Below are 19,397 nucleotides of genomic sequence, written 5' to 3' on the forward strand. Positions count from 1 at the left end.
GTTGGGGAACACAGGGCTTAGAGAGAGAGAGGAACTGAAAGAAATCAGTTTTAGTAGAGAAATGGTGTTGGGGATATTGATGGGATTGAAGGCCGAGAAATACCCAGAGCCTGATGGTCTGCATCCCAGAGTACTTAAGGAAGTGGCCCTAGAAATAGTGGATGCATTGGTGGGCATCTTACAAGATTCTATAGACTCTGGAACAGTTCCTACAGATTAGAGGGTAGCTAATGTAACCCCACTATTTAAAAAGGGAGGTAGAGAGAAAGCAGGGAATTATAGACCAATCAGCCTGACGTCGGTAGTGGGGAAAATTCTAGAGTCCATTATCAAAGATTTTATAGCAGAGCACTTGGAGAACAGTGGTAGAATCAGGCAGAGTCAGCATGGATTTACGAAAGGGAAATCATGCTTGACAAATCTACGAGAATTCTTCGAGGATAGTAGAGTTGATGAGGGGGAGCCAGTGGATGTGGTTTATTTGGACTTTCAGAAGGCTTTCGACAAAGTCCCACATAAGAGATTAGCATGTAAAATTAAAGCGCATGGGATTGGGGGTAGTGTATTGCGATGGATAGAAAATTGGTTGGCGGACAGGAAACAAAGTGTCGGGATAAATGGGTCTTTTTCCGAATGGCAGGCAGCGACTAGTGGGGGACCACAGGGATCAGTGCTAGGACCCTAGCTATTCACAATATATATTAATGATTTAGATGAGGGAACTAAATGTAATATTTCCAAATTTTCAGATGACACAAAACTGAGTTGAAGAGTGAGTTGTGAGGAGGATGCAGAGAGGCTTCAGGGTGATTTGGCCAAGTTGAGTGAGTGGGCTAATGCATGGCAGATGCAGTATAATGTGAGGTTATCCACTTTGGGAGCAAAAACAGGAAGGCAGATTATTATCTGATCGGCTATAAACTGAGAGAGGGGAATATGCAGCAAGACCTGGGTGTTCTCGTACACCAGTCGCTGAAGGTCCAACAGGCAGTAAAAAAGGCAAATGGTATGTTGGCCTTCATAGCGAGAGGATTCGAGTACAGGAGCAGGGATGTCTTGCTGCAATTGTACAGGGTCTTGGTGAGGCCACACCTGGAATATTGTGTGCAGTTTTGGTCTCCTTATCTGAGGAAGGATGTTCTTGCTGTAGAGAGAGTGCAGCGAAAGTTTACCAGACTGATTCCTGGGATGGCGGGTCTGACGTATGAGGAGAGATTGAGTCGGTTAGGATTATATACACTGGAGTTCAGAAGAGTGAGGGGAGATCTCATAGAAACCTATAAAATTCTAACAGGACTTGACAGGGTAGATGCAGGAAGGATGTTCCCAATGGTGGGGGAGTCCAGAACCAGGGGTCATAGTCTAAGGATACGGGATAAACCTTTCAGGACTCAGATGAGGAAAGATTTCTTCACCCAGAGAGTGGTGAGCCTGTGGAATTCGCTACCACAGAAAGCAGTTGAGGCCAAAACATTGTATGTTAGATATAGCTCTTGGGTCTAAAGGGATCAAAGGGTATGGGGTGAAAGAGGGAACAGGTTACTGAGTTGGATGATCAGCCTTGATCATAATGAATGGTGAAGCAGGCTCTAAGGGCCTAATGGCCGACTCCTGCTCCTATTTTCTATGTTTCTATGTAAGAAGAAGGTAACACATTTGAGGGGGGGTCACTGATGGAATGGGGGACTCTAGGTCAGCATGTTGCGGGTGAGTATCAGTGCTGTCTGTAGAGATGGAGAGTTAAGGAGGAGCCTGGGGAGATATTCTTCTGTATGGCTGCAGATTGTGTGCCCCAGAGGATATCTGTGCTGAAGATTGCTAAGGAGGTGAGAGATTGATGGCTAAGAATTGCAGGGCTGTCACCTTGCTTGAACTCAGGAGGTTATTGAACCATTTCCAGCATTGAATCCACATTCTCTACACCCGCTTCTTCTGACCATCATCCTGGACACTCTTCCTAATTGGTCAGCAATCCTGGAGGAGGGTTCTTAACTGATTTGCTCTGGTAAAGAGCAATTGGAAAGCCTGCTAATCAGGAAGTCAGGTTCACCACCTGAAAATGGCCGTGCCATTGCACCAGCGACTAAGGCAGTATGAGTCCACCCAGACTTTTGGCAACCTCGGTGTCCTATTTAACTCTGAGCTGAGCTTTTGACCTCATATCCTGCCCGTCATTAGGAACGCCTACTTCCACCTCCGTAATATCACTCGTCTCCACTCCTGCATCAGCCTATCTGCTGCTGAAACCCGCATCTATGCTTTCGTTACCTGTAGATTTCACTATTCCAACCCACTCCAGGCACTCACAACCCGCCCCCCCCGCCAGCCGCACCCACTCCCGCCCCATCTTCCACCCTCCATAAACTTAAGCTCATCAGAAACTATGCTTACTTACACCAAGTCCAGTTCACCCCGGTCACCCCAGTCACCCCGGTCACCCCAGTCACCCCGGTCACCCCAGTCACCCCGGTCACCCCGGTCACCCCGGTCACCCCGGTCACCCCGGTCACCCCGGCCTACATTGGCTCTCCGTCAAGCAACGCCTCAATTTTAAAGTTCTCGTCCTTGTTTTCAAATCCCTCCATGGCCTCGCCTCTCCCATCTCTGAAACTTTTTCCAGCCCTCTGAGATATCTGCAGTCCTCCCATTCTGGTCTCTTACTGATCACCAATTTTAATCGCTCCACCACACAGTCCTTGTGGAGACGAAGTCCCACCTTCACATTGAGGATACCGTCCATCGTGTTGTGTGGCACTATCACCATGCTAAATGGGATAGATTTAGAACAGATCTTGCAATGCAAAACTGGGCATCCATGAGGCGCTGTGGGCCATCAGCAGCAGCAGAATTGTACTCAACCACAATCTGTAACCTCATGGCCCGGCATATCCCCCACTCTACCATTACCATCAAGCCAGGAGACCAACCCTGGTTCAATGAAGAGTGGAGGAGGGCATGCCAGGAACAGCACCAGGCATACCTCAAAATGAGGTGTCAACCTGGTGAAGCTACAACCCAGGACTACTTGCATGCCAAACTGCATAAACAGAGCTAAGCGATTCCATAACCAACGGATCAGATCGAAGCTCTGCAGTTCTGCCACATCCAGCCATGAATGGTGGTGGACAATTTAACAACTAACTGGAGGAGGTGGCTCCACAAATATCCCCATCCTCAAAGATGGGGGAGCCCAGCACATCAGTGCGAAAGATAAGGCTGAAGCATTTGCAACAATCTTCAGCCAGAATTGCCGAGTTGATGATCCATCTCGGCCCCCTCCTGAAGTCCCCAGTATTACAGATGCCAGACTTCAGCCAATTCGATTCACTCCATGTGATATCAAGAAACAACTGAAGGCACTGGATACTGCAAAGGCTATGGGTCCTGGCAATATTCCGGCAATAGTACATAGTACATAGAACATAGAACAGTACAGCACAGTACAGGCCCTTCGGCCCACGATGTTGTGCCGACCCTTTAACCTACTCTAAGATCAAACTACCTACATACCCTTCATTCTACTATCATCCATGTACCTATCCAAGAGTCGCTTAAATGTCCCTAATGTATCTGCTTCTATTACCACCGCGAGCAGTGCATTCCACACACCCACCATTCTCTGTGTAAAGAACCTACCTCTGACATCTCCCCTAAACCTTCCTCCAATCACCTTAAAATTATGCCCCCTGGTGATAGCCCTTTCCGCCCTGGGAAAAAGTCTCTGTCTATCCACTCTATCTATGCCTCTCATCATCTTGTACCCCTCTATCAAGTCACCTCTCATCCTTCTTCGCTCCAATGAGAAAACCCTGGCTCCCTCAACCTTTCTTCGTAAGACATGCCCTCCAGTCCAGGCAGCATCCTGGTAAATCTCCTCTGCAATCTCTCTAAAGCTTCCACATCCTTCCTATAATGAGGCGACCTGTGCTCCAGAACCTGCCGCATCCCTTGCCAAGCTGTTCCAGTACAGCTACAACACTGGCATCTACCCGGCAATGTGGAAAGTTGCCCAGGTATGTCCTGTACACAAAAAGCAGGACAAGTCCAACCCGGCCAATTACCATCCCATCAGCCTACTCTCAATTATCAGCAAAGTGATGAAAGGTGTCATCAACAGTGCCATCAAGCAGCACTTGCTTAGCAATAACATGCTCAGTGATACGCAGTTTGGCTTCTGACAGGGCCACTCAGCACCTGACCTCATTACAGCCTTGGTTCAAACATGGGCAAAAGAGCTGAACTCCAGAGGTGAGGTGAGAGTGACTGCCCTTGACATCAAGGCAGCATTTGACCGAGTATTACATCAAGGAGCCCTAGCAAAACTGAGATCAATGGGAATCAGGGGGAAAACCCTCCGCTGGCTGGAGTCATACCTAGCACAAAGGAAGATGGTTGTGGTTGTTGGAGGTCAATCATTTGAGCTCCAGGACATCACTGCAGCAGTTCCTCAGGGTAGTATCCTAGGCCCAACCATCTTCAGCTGCTTCATTAATGACCTTCCTTCAATCATAAGGTCAGAAGTGGGGATGTTCGCTGATGATTGCACAATGTTCAGCACCATTCGCGACGACTCAAATACTGAAGCAGTCTGTGTAGAAATGCAGCAAGACCTGGACAATGTCCAGGCTTGGGCTGATAAGTGGCAAGTAACATTTGCGCCACCCAAGTGCCAGGCAATGACATCTCCTACAAGAGAGAATCTAACCATCTTCCCTTGACATTCACTCCATCCACAAACATTCACTCCCTCCACCACCAACGCACAGTGGCAGCAGTGTGTACCATCTACAAGATGCACTGCAGCAATGCACCAAGACTCCTTCGACAGCACCTTCCAAACCCGCGACCTGTACCACCTCGAAGGACAAGAGCAGCAGATGCATGGGAACATCACCACCTGCAAGTTCCCCTCCAAGTCACACACCATCCTGACTTGGAACTATATCGCCGTTCCTTCACTGTCGCTGGGTCAAAATCCTGGAACTCCCTTCCTAACAGCACTGTGGGTGTACCTACCTCACATGGACTGCAGCGGTTTAAGAAGGCAGGTCACCACCACCTTCTCAAGGGCAATTAGGGATGGGCAATAAATGCTGGCATAGCCAGTGACGCCCACATCCCTTGAATGAATTTTTAAAAAAGGGCCCTGTTCTTTGCAGACAGAAAGAACCTGTACACACATTGTGCCTGTTTCAGCTGAACAAAATAAATGACAGCCATTCTCTGGTTCATTCCTCAGGGCAATGCTTTGACCAGTCAGTCAAGCTGCCCTGTTTAAATTTCAAACAAAGCTTGGCAGTTAACTGTCTGTCACTGTAAACTGGTGCATTCTCCATAGCAATGCCTCTACCAATCAGAGCTCACTTGCCAGCCCATGAGCACTCTCTTCTTATGCAGTATAAGTTGTTGTTTTCGCTTACATTGGTTATTCTTGCATATTGTCCTGACGAGTGCAAGACGAAAAGCTTCGACAACATGTCTCTATTTTCAGCAATATTCAAGTTCTCTCCTACCAAATTACTATTTGATTAATTTGTACTTCTTTCAATTTAGTATGCTATATTCACTGCTCACAGTGCGGTCTCCTCTGCATTGGGGAGATGAAACACAGATTAGGTGACCACTTTGCAGAACACCTCCACTCAGTGCATGACCCCAAGCTTCCGGTTGCTTGCCATTGCAATTCACCACCCTGCTCCCATGCCCACATCTCTATCCTGGGCCTGCTGCAGTGTTCCAGTGAACATCAACGCAAGCTCAAGGAACAGCATCTCATCTTCCGATTAGGCACTCTGCAGCCTTCCAGACTGAACATTGAGTTACAGTCATAGAGTTTTACAGCACAGAAAAAAGCCCTTCGGCCCATCGTGTCCAGGCTGGCCATCAAGCACCTAACCATTTTAATCCCATTTTCCAGCATTTAGCCACAGCCTTGTATGTTGTGGCATTCAAGTGTTCATCTAAATACTTCTTAAATGTTGTGAGTGTTCCTGCCTCTACCACCCCTTCAAGCAGTGTGTTCCAGATTCCAACCACCCTCTGGGTGAAAAACTTTTTCCTCAAATCCCCTCTAAACCTTTTGCCCCTTACCTTAAATCTATGCCCCCTGGTTATTGACCCCTCTGCTCAGAGAAAATGCTTCTTCCTATCTATCCTATCTATGCCCTTCATAATTTTGTATACCTCAATCAGGTCCCCCCTCAGCCTTCTCTGTTCTAAGGAAAACAACCCTAGCCTATCCAGTCGCTCTTCATAACTGAGATACTCCAGCCCAGGCAACATCCTGGTGAATCTCCTCTGCACCCTCTCCAGTGCAATCACATCCTTCCTATAGTGTGGCCACCAGAACTGTACACAGTACTCCAGCTGTGGCCTAATAATTTCAGAGCATACTGGCCCTTTTTTATTATTATTTTATTTTGTTTTAACATTTTTTTGACAATGCCTTGAACTTGGTTTTTCATGTTTGTGCTTTTGAACAGAGCTGTTCATTATACTGTCATTAACACTCTCTGCACTAATGCTTTGTCCTTCACCACACCATTAGCACACTTCCTTTGCCTTTGCCCCATGACTTCCTTGTCATTTAATCTCTCCTGCCCTCTGCCCTATCACACAACTTCCCTTTTGTTCTCTTCCCCCACCCCCAAATCCCTGCTTCACTTGCTTAAAACCTATTACATTCCTAACCTTTGCCAGTTCTGATGAAAGGTCACAGACCTGAAACATTAACTCTGCTTCTGTCTCCACAGATGCTACCAGACTTGCTGAGTATTTCCAGCATTTTCTGATTTTTGAAACCAATAAGCCTCACCTTGGCAGTGGGGAAATTATTGGAATCAGTACTGAGAGACAGAATAAACTGTCATTTCGAAAGGCATGAAGTAATCAAGGACAGTCAGCATGGTCTTGTTAAGGGAAGATTGTGACTGACCAACTTGATTGAATATTTTTAGGGTAGTGCAGTTGATGTGGTCGACATGGATTTTAGCAAGGCTTTTGACAAGGTCCCACACGGCAGACTGGTTAAAAAAATAAAAGCTCTTGGGGTCCAGGGGAATATAACATGCTGGATACAAAATTGGCTCAGTGGCAGGAAATAATGGGTAATTATTGACTGGTGTTTTTGTGACTGGAAGGATGTTTCCAGTGAGATTCCATAGGACTCAGTACTAGGTCCCCCGCCTTTTGTGGTATGTATTATATGCCTCTCCGGGTTCTGCTGCCTGCCTAAGCTGAGTCACCTCCCACTTTTGGCCCTGGCAACAGGACCTCAGCCATCCCGGTAAAATCCAGCCTGATGATTCCAATGCATTCCTGGCTGGCCTCCCATTCTTCAGCCTCAGTAAACCTCAGCTCATCCAAAATTGGGTGGGAAATCAGCATTTCTGATGACATTTATAAGCAGGCAGGACCTCTTAAAGAGGTGGTGCATTCTGGCTACTGATATGAGGGTATAAGGTGATAGAAATGGCTGAGAGACCTGTACAGTGTTTACAATACATTAATGGAGCAAAAGAGTGGGAGAACCTTGAGGGAGGGATGGAAAGTAAGCTGCTGAGGACTGCAGGCCAGACTTTCCATGCAGCCCCTAGTCCAAAATGCAGCCTGCAACTTTTGGTAACCTATTTCTCCACTACACCAAGCTATAATAAAAGAAGAAACAGACAGAGATAGAATCAAAAGAAAAAAAAACAAGGAGAGAGATAGCGAGAACAACATGAAGACAAGACAGGTTAGGAAGTGACCATAAATAAAAACAAGAAATGCTGGAAACACTCAGCAGGTCTGGCAGCATCTGTGGAGAGAAAAGCAGAGTTAACGTTTCAGGTCATTGACCCTTCTTCAGAATGGAAGTGACCATATTCTCTGTCTGACAGCTGCAACTACACAGAAGACTGACCGGTATAGCAGAAGGACAGAAACATCCTCTGCCAGGACAGTATATCTACTGGCAGTCCTTAATTGCAGTGGGTTGGATTCAGTTGCTGTCAAATGTTATTGCTATACATGCTGTTAATCTGTTACTTTTCTGCAGATTGGGGCTGGCTACAATGGCTATATTAAAAAAGCAACATACGGAAATTTTCCTCGCTGTGGACGAAATAGTAGCCGCACAATCGCCAAATCCCGTTCCATGGTCCATGCAGAAGTGAATGCTCTTCTGTTCAGGTAGAGTCTCTGCTGTCTGTCTATTAAGTGTAACACCCATGAAAACTATTAATAACAACATGCCTGATGGATCAATTGGTGAATGTCCTATGTTGACCTCAGCCTGATAGGCCAGAGCTGTCAAGGTTGAGCCCCAGTCAATGCTGTGTTAACTGAGGTCAGAGAGTGTGACTGAAGAGACACAACTTTTGGCCTCAATGTCTCTGGAAAAGAATGGAGAAAAAGTAGCTTGACTTTGCATGCCTGATCACTGTTCTGTTGGAAAGGACACATAAGTCTGTGAGGATGTCACATGAAGGATGGCTGGTCTGCATCTCATAGTTGAATAGCCTACCGAAACTTCCTGTGTAGACTTTGCACCGGAAGAAATTGTGTGAATTACAGGAAGTCAAGCGGCACCAGTGACATGAACTCCTGCAAGTCAACCCCGTAATGTGAGGAACTTGATAAAATAAAGGAAACTAGTGTCTGCTTCACAAGATAGAACTCTCCAGACATACTGTTCAGATAGTAGCCTACGCATCCCATGGATATCCGAGTAGGTGGAATCTCTCACATCCCACACAGACTCACACAGGTGGAGAACCTCACATCCCATACAAACACACACAGCAAGCAGAACCTCATAAGTAGTAATCTCCAGATTACTCCCAGTGCTACACGCCAGTGAGCATAGAAATAGGAGGATAGTGCAGATGAATGTGTTGCTGGAAAGTTAGTGCCAGAAGGAGGGCTTTAGATTCCTGGGACACTGAGACCAGTTCTTGAGGAGCTGGGACCTGTACAGGCCGTACAAATTACACCTGAATAGAGCTGGGACAAATTTCCTTGCAGGGCAATTTACTAGTGCTATTGGAAACAGTTCAAACTAAATTAGCAGGGGTGCGGGAACCAGGAGGAAATATCAGAGCGGAATACCAAAGTGCACAAAATACTGGGAGAGAGGATTAAAGGGGGCGGAATTCTTAAAATGCATACAGGAGAACTTTTTGAGCCAGTACGTAGAAAGTCCTACAAGAGAAGGGCCAGTACTGGACCTAATCCTAGGGAATGAAGCTGGACAAGTGATAGAAGTGTCAGTGGGGGAGCATTTCGGGGATAGTGACCATAACTCTGTAAGATTTAAGGTAGTTATGGAAAAGGACAAAGACAGACCGGAAATAAAGGTACTGAATTGGAGCAAGGCCGACTTCAGTCTGATAAAACAGGATCTGGCCAAAGTGGACTGGGAGCTACTTGTGGGAAAGTCTACATCAGACCAGTGGGAGTCATTCAAAGAGGAAATAGTGAGAGTTCAGGGCCAACATGTTCCTGTTAAGGTGAAGGGTAGGACAAACAAGTCCAGGGAACCCTGGATGTCAAGGGATATAGAGGATTGGATCAGGGGAAAAAAGGAGGCTTACGGCAGATTCAGAACGCTGAAAACAGCGGAGGCCCTAGAGGAGGATAGAAAGTGTAGGGGGGTACTTAAAAAAGTAATTAGGAGAGCGAAGAGGGGAATGAAAAAACACTGGCGAGCAAGATCAAGGAAAATAAAGGCAAGAGGATAACCAGGGAAAGAATAGGGCCCATTAGGGACCAAAGTGGCAATCTTTGTGTGGAGCCGGAGGACATAGGTGAGGTTTTAAATGATTACTTTTCATCAGTGTTCACTATGGAGAAGGACAATGTAGGTGCAGAGATCAGGGAGGGGGATTGTGATATACTTGAACATATTAGTATCGAAAGGGAGGAAGTATTAGCTGTTTTGACAGGCTTAAAAATGGATAAATCCCCAGCCTGTTATGTGAGGCAAGGGGGGAGATAGCAGGGACTCTGACACAAATTTTGAAATCCTCTCTGGCCACAGGAGAGGTACCAGAGGACTGGAGGACAGCGAATGTGGTACCATTATTCAAGAAGGGTAGCAAGGATGAACCAGGTATTTATAAGCCGGTGAGTCTAACATCAGTGGTAGGGAAACTATTGGAAAAAATTCTGTGGGACAGGATTAATGTCCACTTGGAGAGGCAGCGATTAATCAGCAATAGTCAGCATGACTTTGTCAGGGGGAGATCGTGTCTAATTAACTTGATTGAATTTTTCGAGGAGGCGACGAGATGTGTAGATGAGGGTAAAGCAGTTGATGTAGTCTACATGTACTTCAGTAAGGCTTTTGATAAGGTCCCACATGGGAGATTGGTTAAGAAGGTAAGAGCCCATGGGATCCAGGGTAATTTGGCAAATTGGATCCAAAATTGGTTTAGTGGCAGGAGGCAGAGGGTAATGGTCGAGGGTTGTTTTTGCGAGTGGAAGCCTGTGACCAGTAGTGTAACGCAGGGATCGGTGCTGGGACCCTTGCTGTTTGTAGTGTACATTAATGATTTAGACGTGAATATAGGAGGTATGATCAGTAAGTTTGCAGATGACACGAAAATTGGTGGTGTCATAAATAGTGAGGAAGAAAGCCTTAGATTACAGGATGATATAGATGGGCTGGTAAGATGGGCGGAGCAGTGGCAAATGGAATTTAATCCTGAGAAGTGTGAGGTAATGCATTTGGGAGGGCTAACAAAGCAAGGGAATATACAATGGATGGTAGGACCCTAGGAAGTACAGAGGGTCAGAGGGACCTTTGTGTACTTGTCCATAGATCACTGAAGGCAGCAGCACAGGTAGATAAGGTGGTTAGGAAGGCATACGGGATAATTGCCTTTAATAGCCGAGGCATAGAATATAAGAGCAGGGAGGTTATGGTGGAGCTGTATAAAACGCGAGTTAGGCCACAGCTGGAGTATTGTGTACAGTTCTGGTCACCACACTATAGGAAGGATATGATTGCACTGGAGAGGGTGCAGAGGGGATTCACCAGGATGTTGCCTGGGCTGGAGCATTTCAGCTATGAAGAGCTTGAAAAGGCTAGGGTTGTTTTCCTTACAGCAGAGAAGGCTGAGGGGGGACATCATTGAGGTAGACAAAATTATGAGGTGCATTGATAGATTAGATAGGAAGAAACCTTTTCCTTCAGTGGAGGGGTCAATAACCAGGGGGCTTATATTTAAGGTAAGGGACAGGAGGTTTAGAGGAGATTTGAGGAAAATTTTTTCACCCAGAGTGTGGCTGGAATCTGGAACACACTGCCTGAAGAGGTGGTAGAGGCAGGAACCCTCACAACATTTAAGAAGTATTTAGATGAGCACTTGAAACGCCATAGCCTATAAGGCTACGGGCCAACTGCTGGAAAATGGGATTAGAATAGGTAGGTGCTTGATGGCCGGGACAGACACGATGGGCCGAAGGGCCTGTTTCTGTGCTGTATGACTCTATGACTCTATGAGATAGATAGCACTAGAGTAGAGAATAATATGTTATTAGGTGGGGTCAGAGTAAGAGAGAAAGTAATAAAGTCGAAATCATGTATGTGAATGCACATAGCGTCGTTAATAAGACTGGTGAGGTACAGGTTGACATGTGCAAAAATTATAGGGTAGTTATTATGGGGGAACTTTAATCACCCAAACCTAGACTGGGATAGGAGTAGTGCAAAGGACAGTGAGGTTCAATAGTTCTGGGAGTGTGTTCAGGAAAATCTTGACAGCAGTATGTTACTAGTCCAATGAGAAAAAAGGCACTGCTAGACCTTGTTCTTGGGAATGAGGTGGGCCAAGTGGATCAAGTGTCAGGAGGAGAACATTTAGGGGATAGTGATCATTGTATCATAAGGTTTAGGCTGACTATGAAAAAGGACAAAGAACAATCCAGAGTAAGAATAATTAACTGGAGGAAGGGCCAACTTCAGTGAGGTAAGAACGGAGCTGGGATGAATAAATTGGAGTCAAAGTTTGGCAGAAAAAATGTATAGTTCAGGCACAGTCAAGTTATGGTTGCTCAAAGGGGAAAGGTAGGGTAAACAAATCCAGAGCTTCCTGGATGACAAAAGAGGTAGAAATTAAGATAAAGAAGAAAAAGTGTGCTTATGACAGAGAACCTCACATCCCATACAGACCTACAAAGGTAGCAACACTCATATCACATACAGATTCACACAGCTAGAGAACTTCACATGCCATACAAACTCACATATGTTGCAACCCTCACATTCCACAGAGACCCACACTGGTCGCATGCCCCAGATCCCATAAAGACCCACACAGGTAGAGAACTTCATATCCCATAAAGATCCAAACAGGTAGAGAACCTCATATCCCATAAAGCCAAACCGGTAGAGAACCGCATATCCCATACAGGCCAAACGGGTGAAGAACCTCATATCCCATACAGACCAAACGGGTGAAGAACCTCATATCCCATACAGGCCAAACGGGTGAAGAACCTCACATCCTATACAGACCAAACAGGTAGAGAACCTCATATCCCATAAAGATCCAAACAGGTAGAGAACCTCATATCCCATAAAGCCAAACTGGTAGAGAACCGCATATCCCATACAGGCCAAACGGGTGAAGAACCGCATACCCCATACAGGCCAAACGGGTGAAGAACCTCATATCCCATACAGGCCAAACGGGTGAAGAACCTCATATCCCATACAGGCCAAACGGGTGAAGAACCTCATATCCCATACAGGCCAAACGGGTGAAGAACCGCATACCCCATACAGGCCAAACGGGTGAAGAACCTCATATCCCATACAGGCCAAACGGGTGAAGAACCTCATATCCCATACAGGCCAAACAGGTAGAGCACCGCAGATCCCATTCAGACCAAACAGGTAGAGAATCTCATATCCCATACAGACCAAACAGGTAAAGAACCTCATATCCCATACAGACCCAAACAGGTAGAGAACCGCATATCCCATACAGACCATACAGGTAGAGAATCTCGTATCCCGTACAGACCAAACAGGTAGAGAATCTCATATCCCATACAGACCAAACAGGTAAAGAACCTCATATCCCATACAGACCAAACAGGTAGAGAACCGCATATCCCATACAGACCAAACAGGTAAAGAATCTCATATCCCATACAGACCAAACAGGTAGAGAACCGCATATCCCATACAGACCAAACAGGTAAAGAATCTCATATCCCATACAGCCCAAACAGGTAGAGAACCGCATATCCCAAACAGACCAAACAGGTAAAGAATCTCATATCCCATACAGACCAAACAGGTAGAGAACCGCATATCCCATGGAGACCAAACAGGTAGAGAACCTCATATCCCATACAGACAAAACAGGTAAAGAATCTCATATCCCATACAGACCAAACAGGTAAAGAATCTCATATCCCATACAGACCAAACAGGTAGAGAACCGCATATCCCAAACAGACCAAACAGGTAAAGAATCTCATATCCCATACAGACCAAACAGGTAGAGAACCGCATATCCCATGGAGACCAAACAGGTAGAGAACCTCATATCCCATACAGACCAAACAGGTAGAGAACCGCATATCCCACAGAGACCAAACAGGTAGAGAACCGTATATCCCATGGAGACCAAACAGGTAGAGAACCTCATATCCCATACAGACCAAACAGGTAAAGAATCTCATATCCCATACAGACCAAACAGGTAAAGAACCTCATATCCCATACAGACCAAACAGGTAGAGAACCGCATATCCCAAACAGACCAAACAGGTAAAGAATCTCATATCCCATACAGACCAAACAGGTAGAGAACCGCATATCCCATGGAGACCAAACAGGTAGAGAACCTCATATCCCATACAGACCAAACAGGTAGAGAACCTCATATCCCATACAGACCAAACAGGTAGAGAACCGCATATCCCAAACAGACCAAACAGGTAAAGAATCTCATATCCCATACAGACCAAACAGGTAGAGAACCGCATATCCCATGGAGACCAAACAGGTAGAGAACCTCATATCCCATACAGACCAAACAGGTAGAGAACCTCATATCCCATACAGACCAAACAGGTAGAGAACCGCATATCCCAAACAGACCAAACAGGTAAAGAATCTCATATCCCATACAGACCAAACAGGTAGAGAACCGCATATCCCATGGAAACCAAACAGGTAGAGAACCTCATATCCCATACAGACCAAACAGGTAAAGAATCTCATATCCCATACAGACCAAACAGGTAGAGAACCGCATATCCCATATTGACCAAATAGGTGGAGTACTGCATATCCCATACAGACCAAACAGGTAGAGAACCGCATATCCCATGGAGACCAAACAGGTAGAGAATCTCATATCCCATACAGACCAAACACGTAGAGAACAGCATATCCCATACAGGCCAAACAGGTAAAGAATCTCATATCCCATACAGACCAAACAGGGAGAGAATCTCATATCCCATACAGACCAAAGAGGTAGAAAATCTCATATCCCATACAGACCAAACAGGTAAAGAACCTCATATCCCATAAAGACCCAAACAGGTAGAGAATCTCATATCCCATACAGACCAAACAGGTAGAGAATCTCATATACCATACAGACCAAACAGGTAGAGAACAGCGTATCCCATACAGGCCAAATAGGTCGAGAACCGCATATCCCATGCAGACCAAACAGGTAGACAATCTCATATCCCATACAGACCAAACAGGGAGAGAATCTCATATCCCATACAGGCCAAACAGGTAGGGAATCTCATATCCCATACAGACCAAACAGGGAGAGAATCTCATATCCCATACAGACCAAACAGGGAGAGAATCTCATATCCCATACAGGCCAAACAGGTAGAGAATCTCATATCCCATACAGACCAAATAGGTAGAGAATCTCATATCCCATACAGACCAAACAGGTAGAGAATCTCATATCCCATACAGACCAAACAGGGAGAGAATCTCATATCCCATACAGACCAAACAGGGAGAGAATCTCATATCCCATACAGGCCAAACAGGTAGAGAATCTCATATCCCATACAGACCAAATAGGTAGAGAATCTCATATCCCATACAGACCAAACAGGTAGAGAATCTCATATCCCATACAGACCAAACAGGGAGAGAATCTCATATCCCATACAGACCAAACAGGGAGAGAATCTCATATCCCATACAGGCCAAACAGGTAGAGAATCTCATATCCCATACAGACCAAATAGGTAGAGAATCTCATATCCCATACAGACCAAACAGGTAGAGAATCTCATATCCCATACAGACCAAACAGGGAGAGAATCTCATATCCCATACAGACCAAACAGGGAGAGAATCTCATATCCCATACAGACCAAATAGGTAGAGAATCTCATATCCCATACAGACCAAATAGGTAGAGAATCTCATATCCCATACAGACCAAACAGGTAGAGAATCTCAGATCCCATACAGACCAAACAGGGAGAGAATCTCATATCCCATACAGACCAAATAGGTAGAGAATCTCATATCCCATACAGACCAAATAGGTAGAGAACCGCATATCCCATACAGACCAAATAGGTAGAGAATCTCATATCCCATACAGACCAAATAGGTAGAGAACCGCATATCCCAAACAGACCAAAGAGGTAGATAATCTCAGATCCCATGCAGACCAAACCGGTAGAGAATCTCATATCCCATACAGACCAAACAGGTATAGAACCGCGTATCTCATACAGACCAAACAGGTAAAGAACCTCATATCCCATACAGACCAAACAGGTAAAGAATCTCATATCCCATACAGACCAAACAGGTAAAGAATCTCATATCGCATACAGACCAAACAGGTAGCGAACCGCATATCCCAAACAGACCAAACAGGTAGAGAACCGCATATCCCATACAGACCAAACAGGTAGAGAATCTCATATCCCATACAGACCAAACTGGTAAAGAACCTCATATCCCATACAGACCAAACAGGTAGAGAATCTCATATCGCATACAGGCCAAACAGGTAGAGAACCGCATATCCCAAACAGACCAAACAGGTAGAGAACCGCATATCCCATACAGACCCAAACAGGTAGAGAACCGTATATCCCATACAGACCAAACAGGTAGAGAACCGTATATCCCATACAGACCAAACAGGTAGAGAATCTCATATCCCATACAGACCAAACTGGTAAAGAACCTCATATCCCATACAGACCAAACAGGTAAAGAATCTCATATCGCATACAGACCAAACAGGTAGCGAACCGCATATCCCATACAGACCAAATAGGTAGAGAACCGCACATCCCATACAGACCAAACAGGAAAAGAACCTCATATCCCATACAGACCAAACAGGTAGAGAATCTCATCTCCCAAAGAGACCAAACAGGTAAAGAATCTCATATCCCATACAGACCAAACAGGTAGAGAATCTCATATCCCAAAGAGACCAAACAGGTAAAGAATCTCATATCCCATACAGACCAAACAGGTAGAGAATCTCATCTCCCAAAGAGACCAAACAGGTAAAGAATCTCATATCCCATACAGACCAAACAGGTAGAGAATCTCATATCCCATACAGACCAAACAGGTAGAGAACCTCATATCCAATACAGACCAAACAGGTCAAGAACCTCCTATCCCATATAGCCAAACAGGTAAAGAACCTCATATCCCACACAGACCAAACAGGTAGAGAATCTCATATTCCATACAGACCAAACAGGTAGAGAATCTCATATTCCATACAGACCAAACAGGTAGAGAACTGCATATCCCATACAGACCAAACAGGTAGAGAATCTCATATTCCATACAGACCAAACAGGTAGAGAACTGCATATCCCATACAGACCAAATAGGTAGAGAATCTCATATCCCATACAGACCAAACAGGTAAAGAACCTCATATCCCAGACAGACCCAAACAGGTAGAGAACCGCATATCCCATACAGACCAAATAGGTAGAGAACCTCATATCCCACACAGACCAAACAGGTAGAGAATCTCATATTCCATACAGACCAAACAGGTGAAGAACCTCATATCCCAGACAGACCCAAACAGGTAGAGAACCGCATATCCCATACAGACCAAATAGGTAGAGAACCTCATATCCCATACAGACAAAACAGGTAGAGAACCGCATATCCCATACAGACCAAACAGGTAGAGAATCTCATATCCCATACAGACCAAACAGGTAGAGAACTGCATGTCCCATACAGACCAAATAGGTAGAGAAACGCATATCCCATACAGACCAAACAGGTAGAGAACCGCATATCCCATACAGACCAAACTGGTAAAGAACCTCATCTCCCATACAGACCAAACAGGTAGAGAATCTCATATCCCATGCAGACCAAACAGGTAGAGAATCTCAGATCCCATACAGACCAAACAGGTAGAGAATCTCAGATCCCATGCAGACCAAACCGGTAGAGAATCCCAGATCCCATGCAGACCAAACAGGTAGAGAATCTCAGATCCCATACAGACCAAACAGGTAGAGAACCTCATATCCCATACAGACCAAACAGGTAGAGAATCCCATATCCCATACAGACCAAACAGGTAGAGAATCTCATCTCCCAAAGAGACCAAACAGGTAAAGAATCTCATATCCCATGCAGGCCAAACAGGTAAAGAATCTCATATCCCATACAGACCAAACAGGTAGAGAATCTCATATCCCATACAGACCAAACCGGTAGAGAATCTCATATCCCATACAGACCAAACCGGTAGAGAATCTCATATCCCATCCAGACCCAAACAGGTAGAGAACCTCATATCCAATACAGACCAAACAGGTCAAGAACCTCCTATCCCATATAGCCAAACAGGTAAAGAACCTCATATCCCACACAGACCAAACAGGTAGAGAATCTCATATTCCATACAGACCAAACAGGTAGAGAACTGTATATCCCATACAGACCAAACAGATAGAGAATCTCATATTCCATACAGACCAAACAGGTAGAGAACTGTATATCCCATACAGACCAAACAGATAGAGAATCTCATATCCCATACAGACCAAATAGGTAAAGAACCTCATATCCCAGACAGACCCAAACAGGTAGAGAACCGCATATCCCATACAGACCAAACAGGTAAAGAACCTCATATCCCAGACAGACCCAAACAGGTAGAGAACCGCATATCCCATACAGACCAAATAGGTAGAGAATCTCATATCCCATACAGACCAAACAGGTAAAGAACCTCATATCCCAGACAGACCCAAACAGGTAGAGAACCGCATATCCCATACAGACCAAATAGGTAGAGAATCTCATATCCCATACAGACCAAACAGGTAGAGAACCGCATATCCCATACAGACCAAACAGGTAAAGAACCTCATATCCCAGACAGACCCAAACAGGTAGAGAACCGCATATCCCATACAGACCAAATAGGTAGAGAACCTCATATCCCATACAGACAAAACAGGTAGAGAACCGCATATCCCATACAGACCAAATAGGTAGAGAATCTCATATCCCATACAGACCAAACAGGTAAAGAACCTCATATCCCAGACAGACCCAAACAGGTAGAGAACCGCATATCCCATACAGACCAAATAGGTAGAGAACCTCATATCCCATGCAGACCAAACAGGTAAAGAACCGCATATCCCATACAGACCAAACAGGTAGAGAATCTCATATCCCATACAGACCAAACAGGTAGAGAACTGCGTGTCCCATACAGACCAAATAGGTAGAGAAACGCATATCCCATACAGACCAAACAGGTAGAGAACCGCATATCCCATACAGACCAAACTGGTAAAGAACCTCATCTCCCATACAGACCAAACAGGTAGAGAATCTCATATCCCATGCAGACCAAACAGGTAGAGAATCTCAGATCCCATACAGACCAAACAGGTAGAGAATCTCAGATCCCATGCAGACCAAACCGGTAGAGAATCCCAGATCCCATGCAGACCAAACAGGTAGAGAATCTCAGATCCCATGCAGACCAAACAGGTAGAGAATCTCAGATCCCATGCAGACCAAACCGGTAGAGAATCCCAGATCCCATGCAGACCAAACAGGTAGAGAATCTCAGATCCCATACAGACCAAACAGGTAGAGAACCTCATATCCCATACAGACCAAACAGGTAGAGAATCCCATATCCCATACAGACCAAACAGGTAGAGAATCTCATATCCCATACAGACCAAACAGGTAGAGAATCCCATATCCCATACAGACCAAACAGGTAGAGAATCTCAGATCCCATACAGACCAAACAGGTACAGAATCTCAGATCCCATGCAGACCAAACCGGTAGAGAATCCCAGATCCCATGCAGACCAAACAGGTAGAGAATCTCAGATCCCATACAGACCAAACAGGTAGAGAACCT

The 19,397-nt window shown here is 45.3% G+C and overlaps 1 protein-coding gene across 2 annotated transcripts in view; it reads left to right on the top strand.

Annotated features, from left to right (window-relative positions):
• LOC137379758 (uncharacterized) overlaps positions 1–19,397 on the top strand; it is a 472,575-nt gene that overhangs the window by 106,750 nt on the left and 346,428 nt on the right. For both annotated transcript variants that reach the window (XM_068051089.1, XM_068051090.1), the window contains one exon: positions 8,039–8,172. In XM_068051089.1, coding sequence (XP_067907190.1) covers positions 8,039–8,172 — 134 coding nt within the window. The remainder of the gene's footprint in view (positions 1–8,038; positions 8,173–19,397) is intronic.

This window comes from Heterodontus francisci, chromosome 18 (assembly GCF_036365525.1).
Source record: "Heterodontus francisci isolate sHetFra1 chromosome 18, sHetFra1.hap1, whole genome shotgun sequence".
Lineage (NCBI taxonomy): Eukaryota > Metazoa > Chordata > Chondrichthyes > Heterodontiformes > Heterodontidae > Heterodontus > Heterodontus francisci.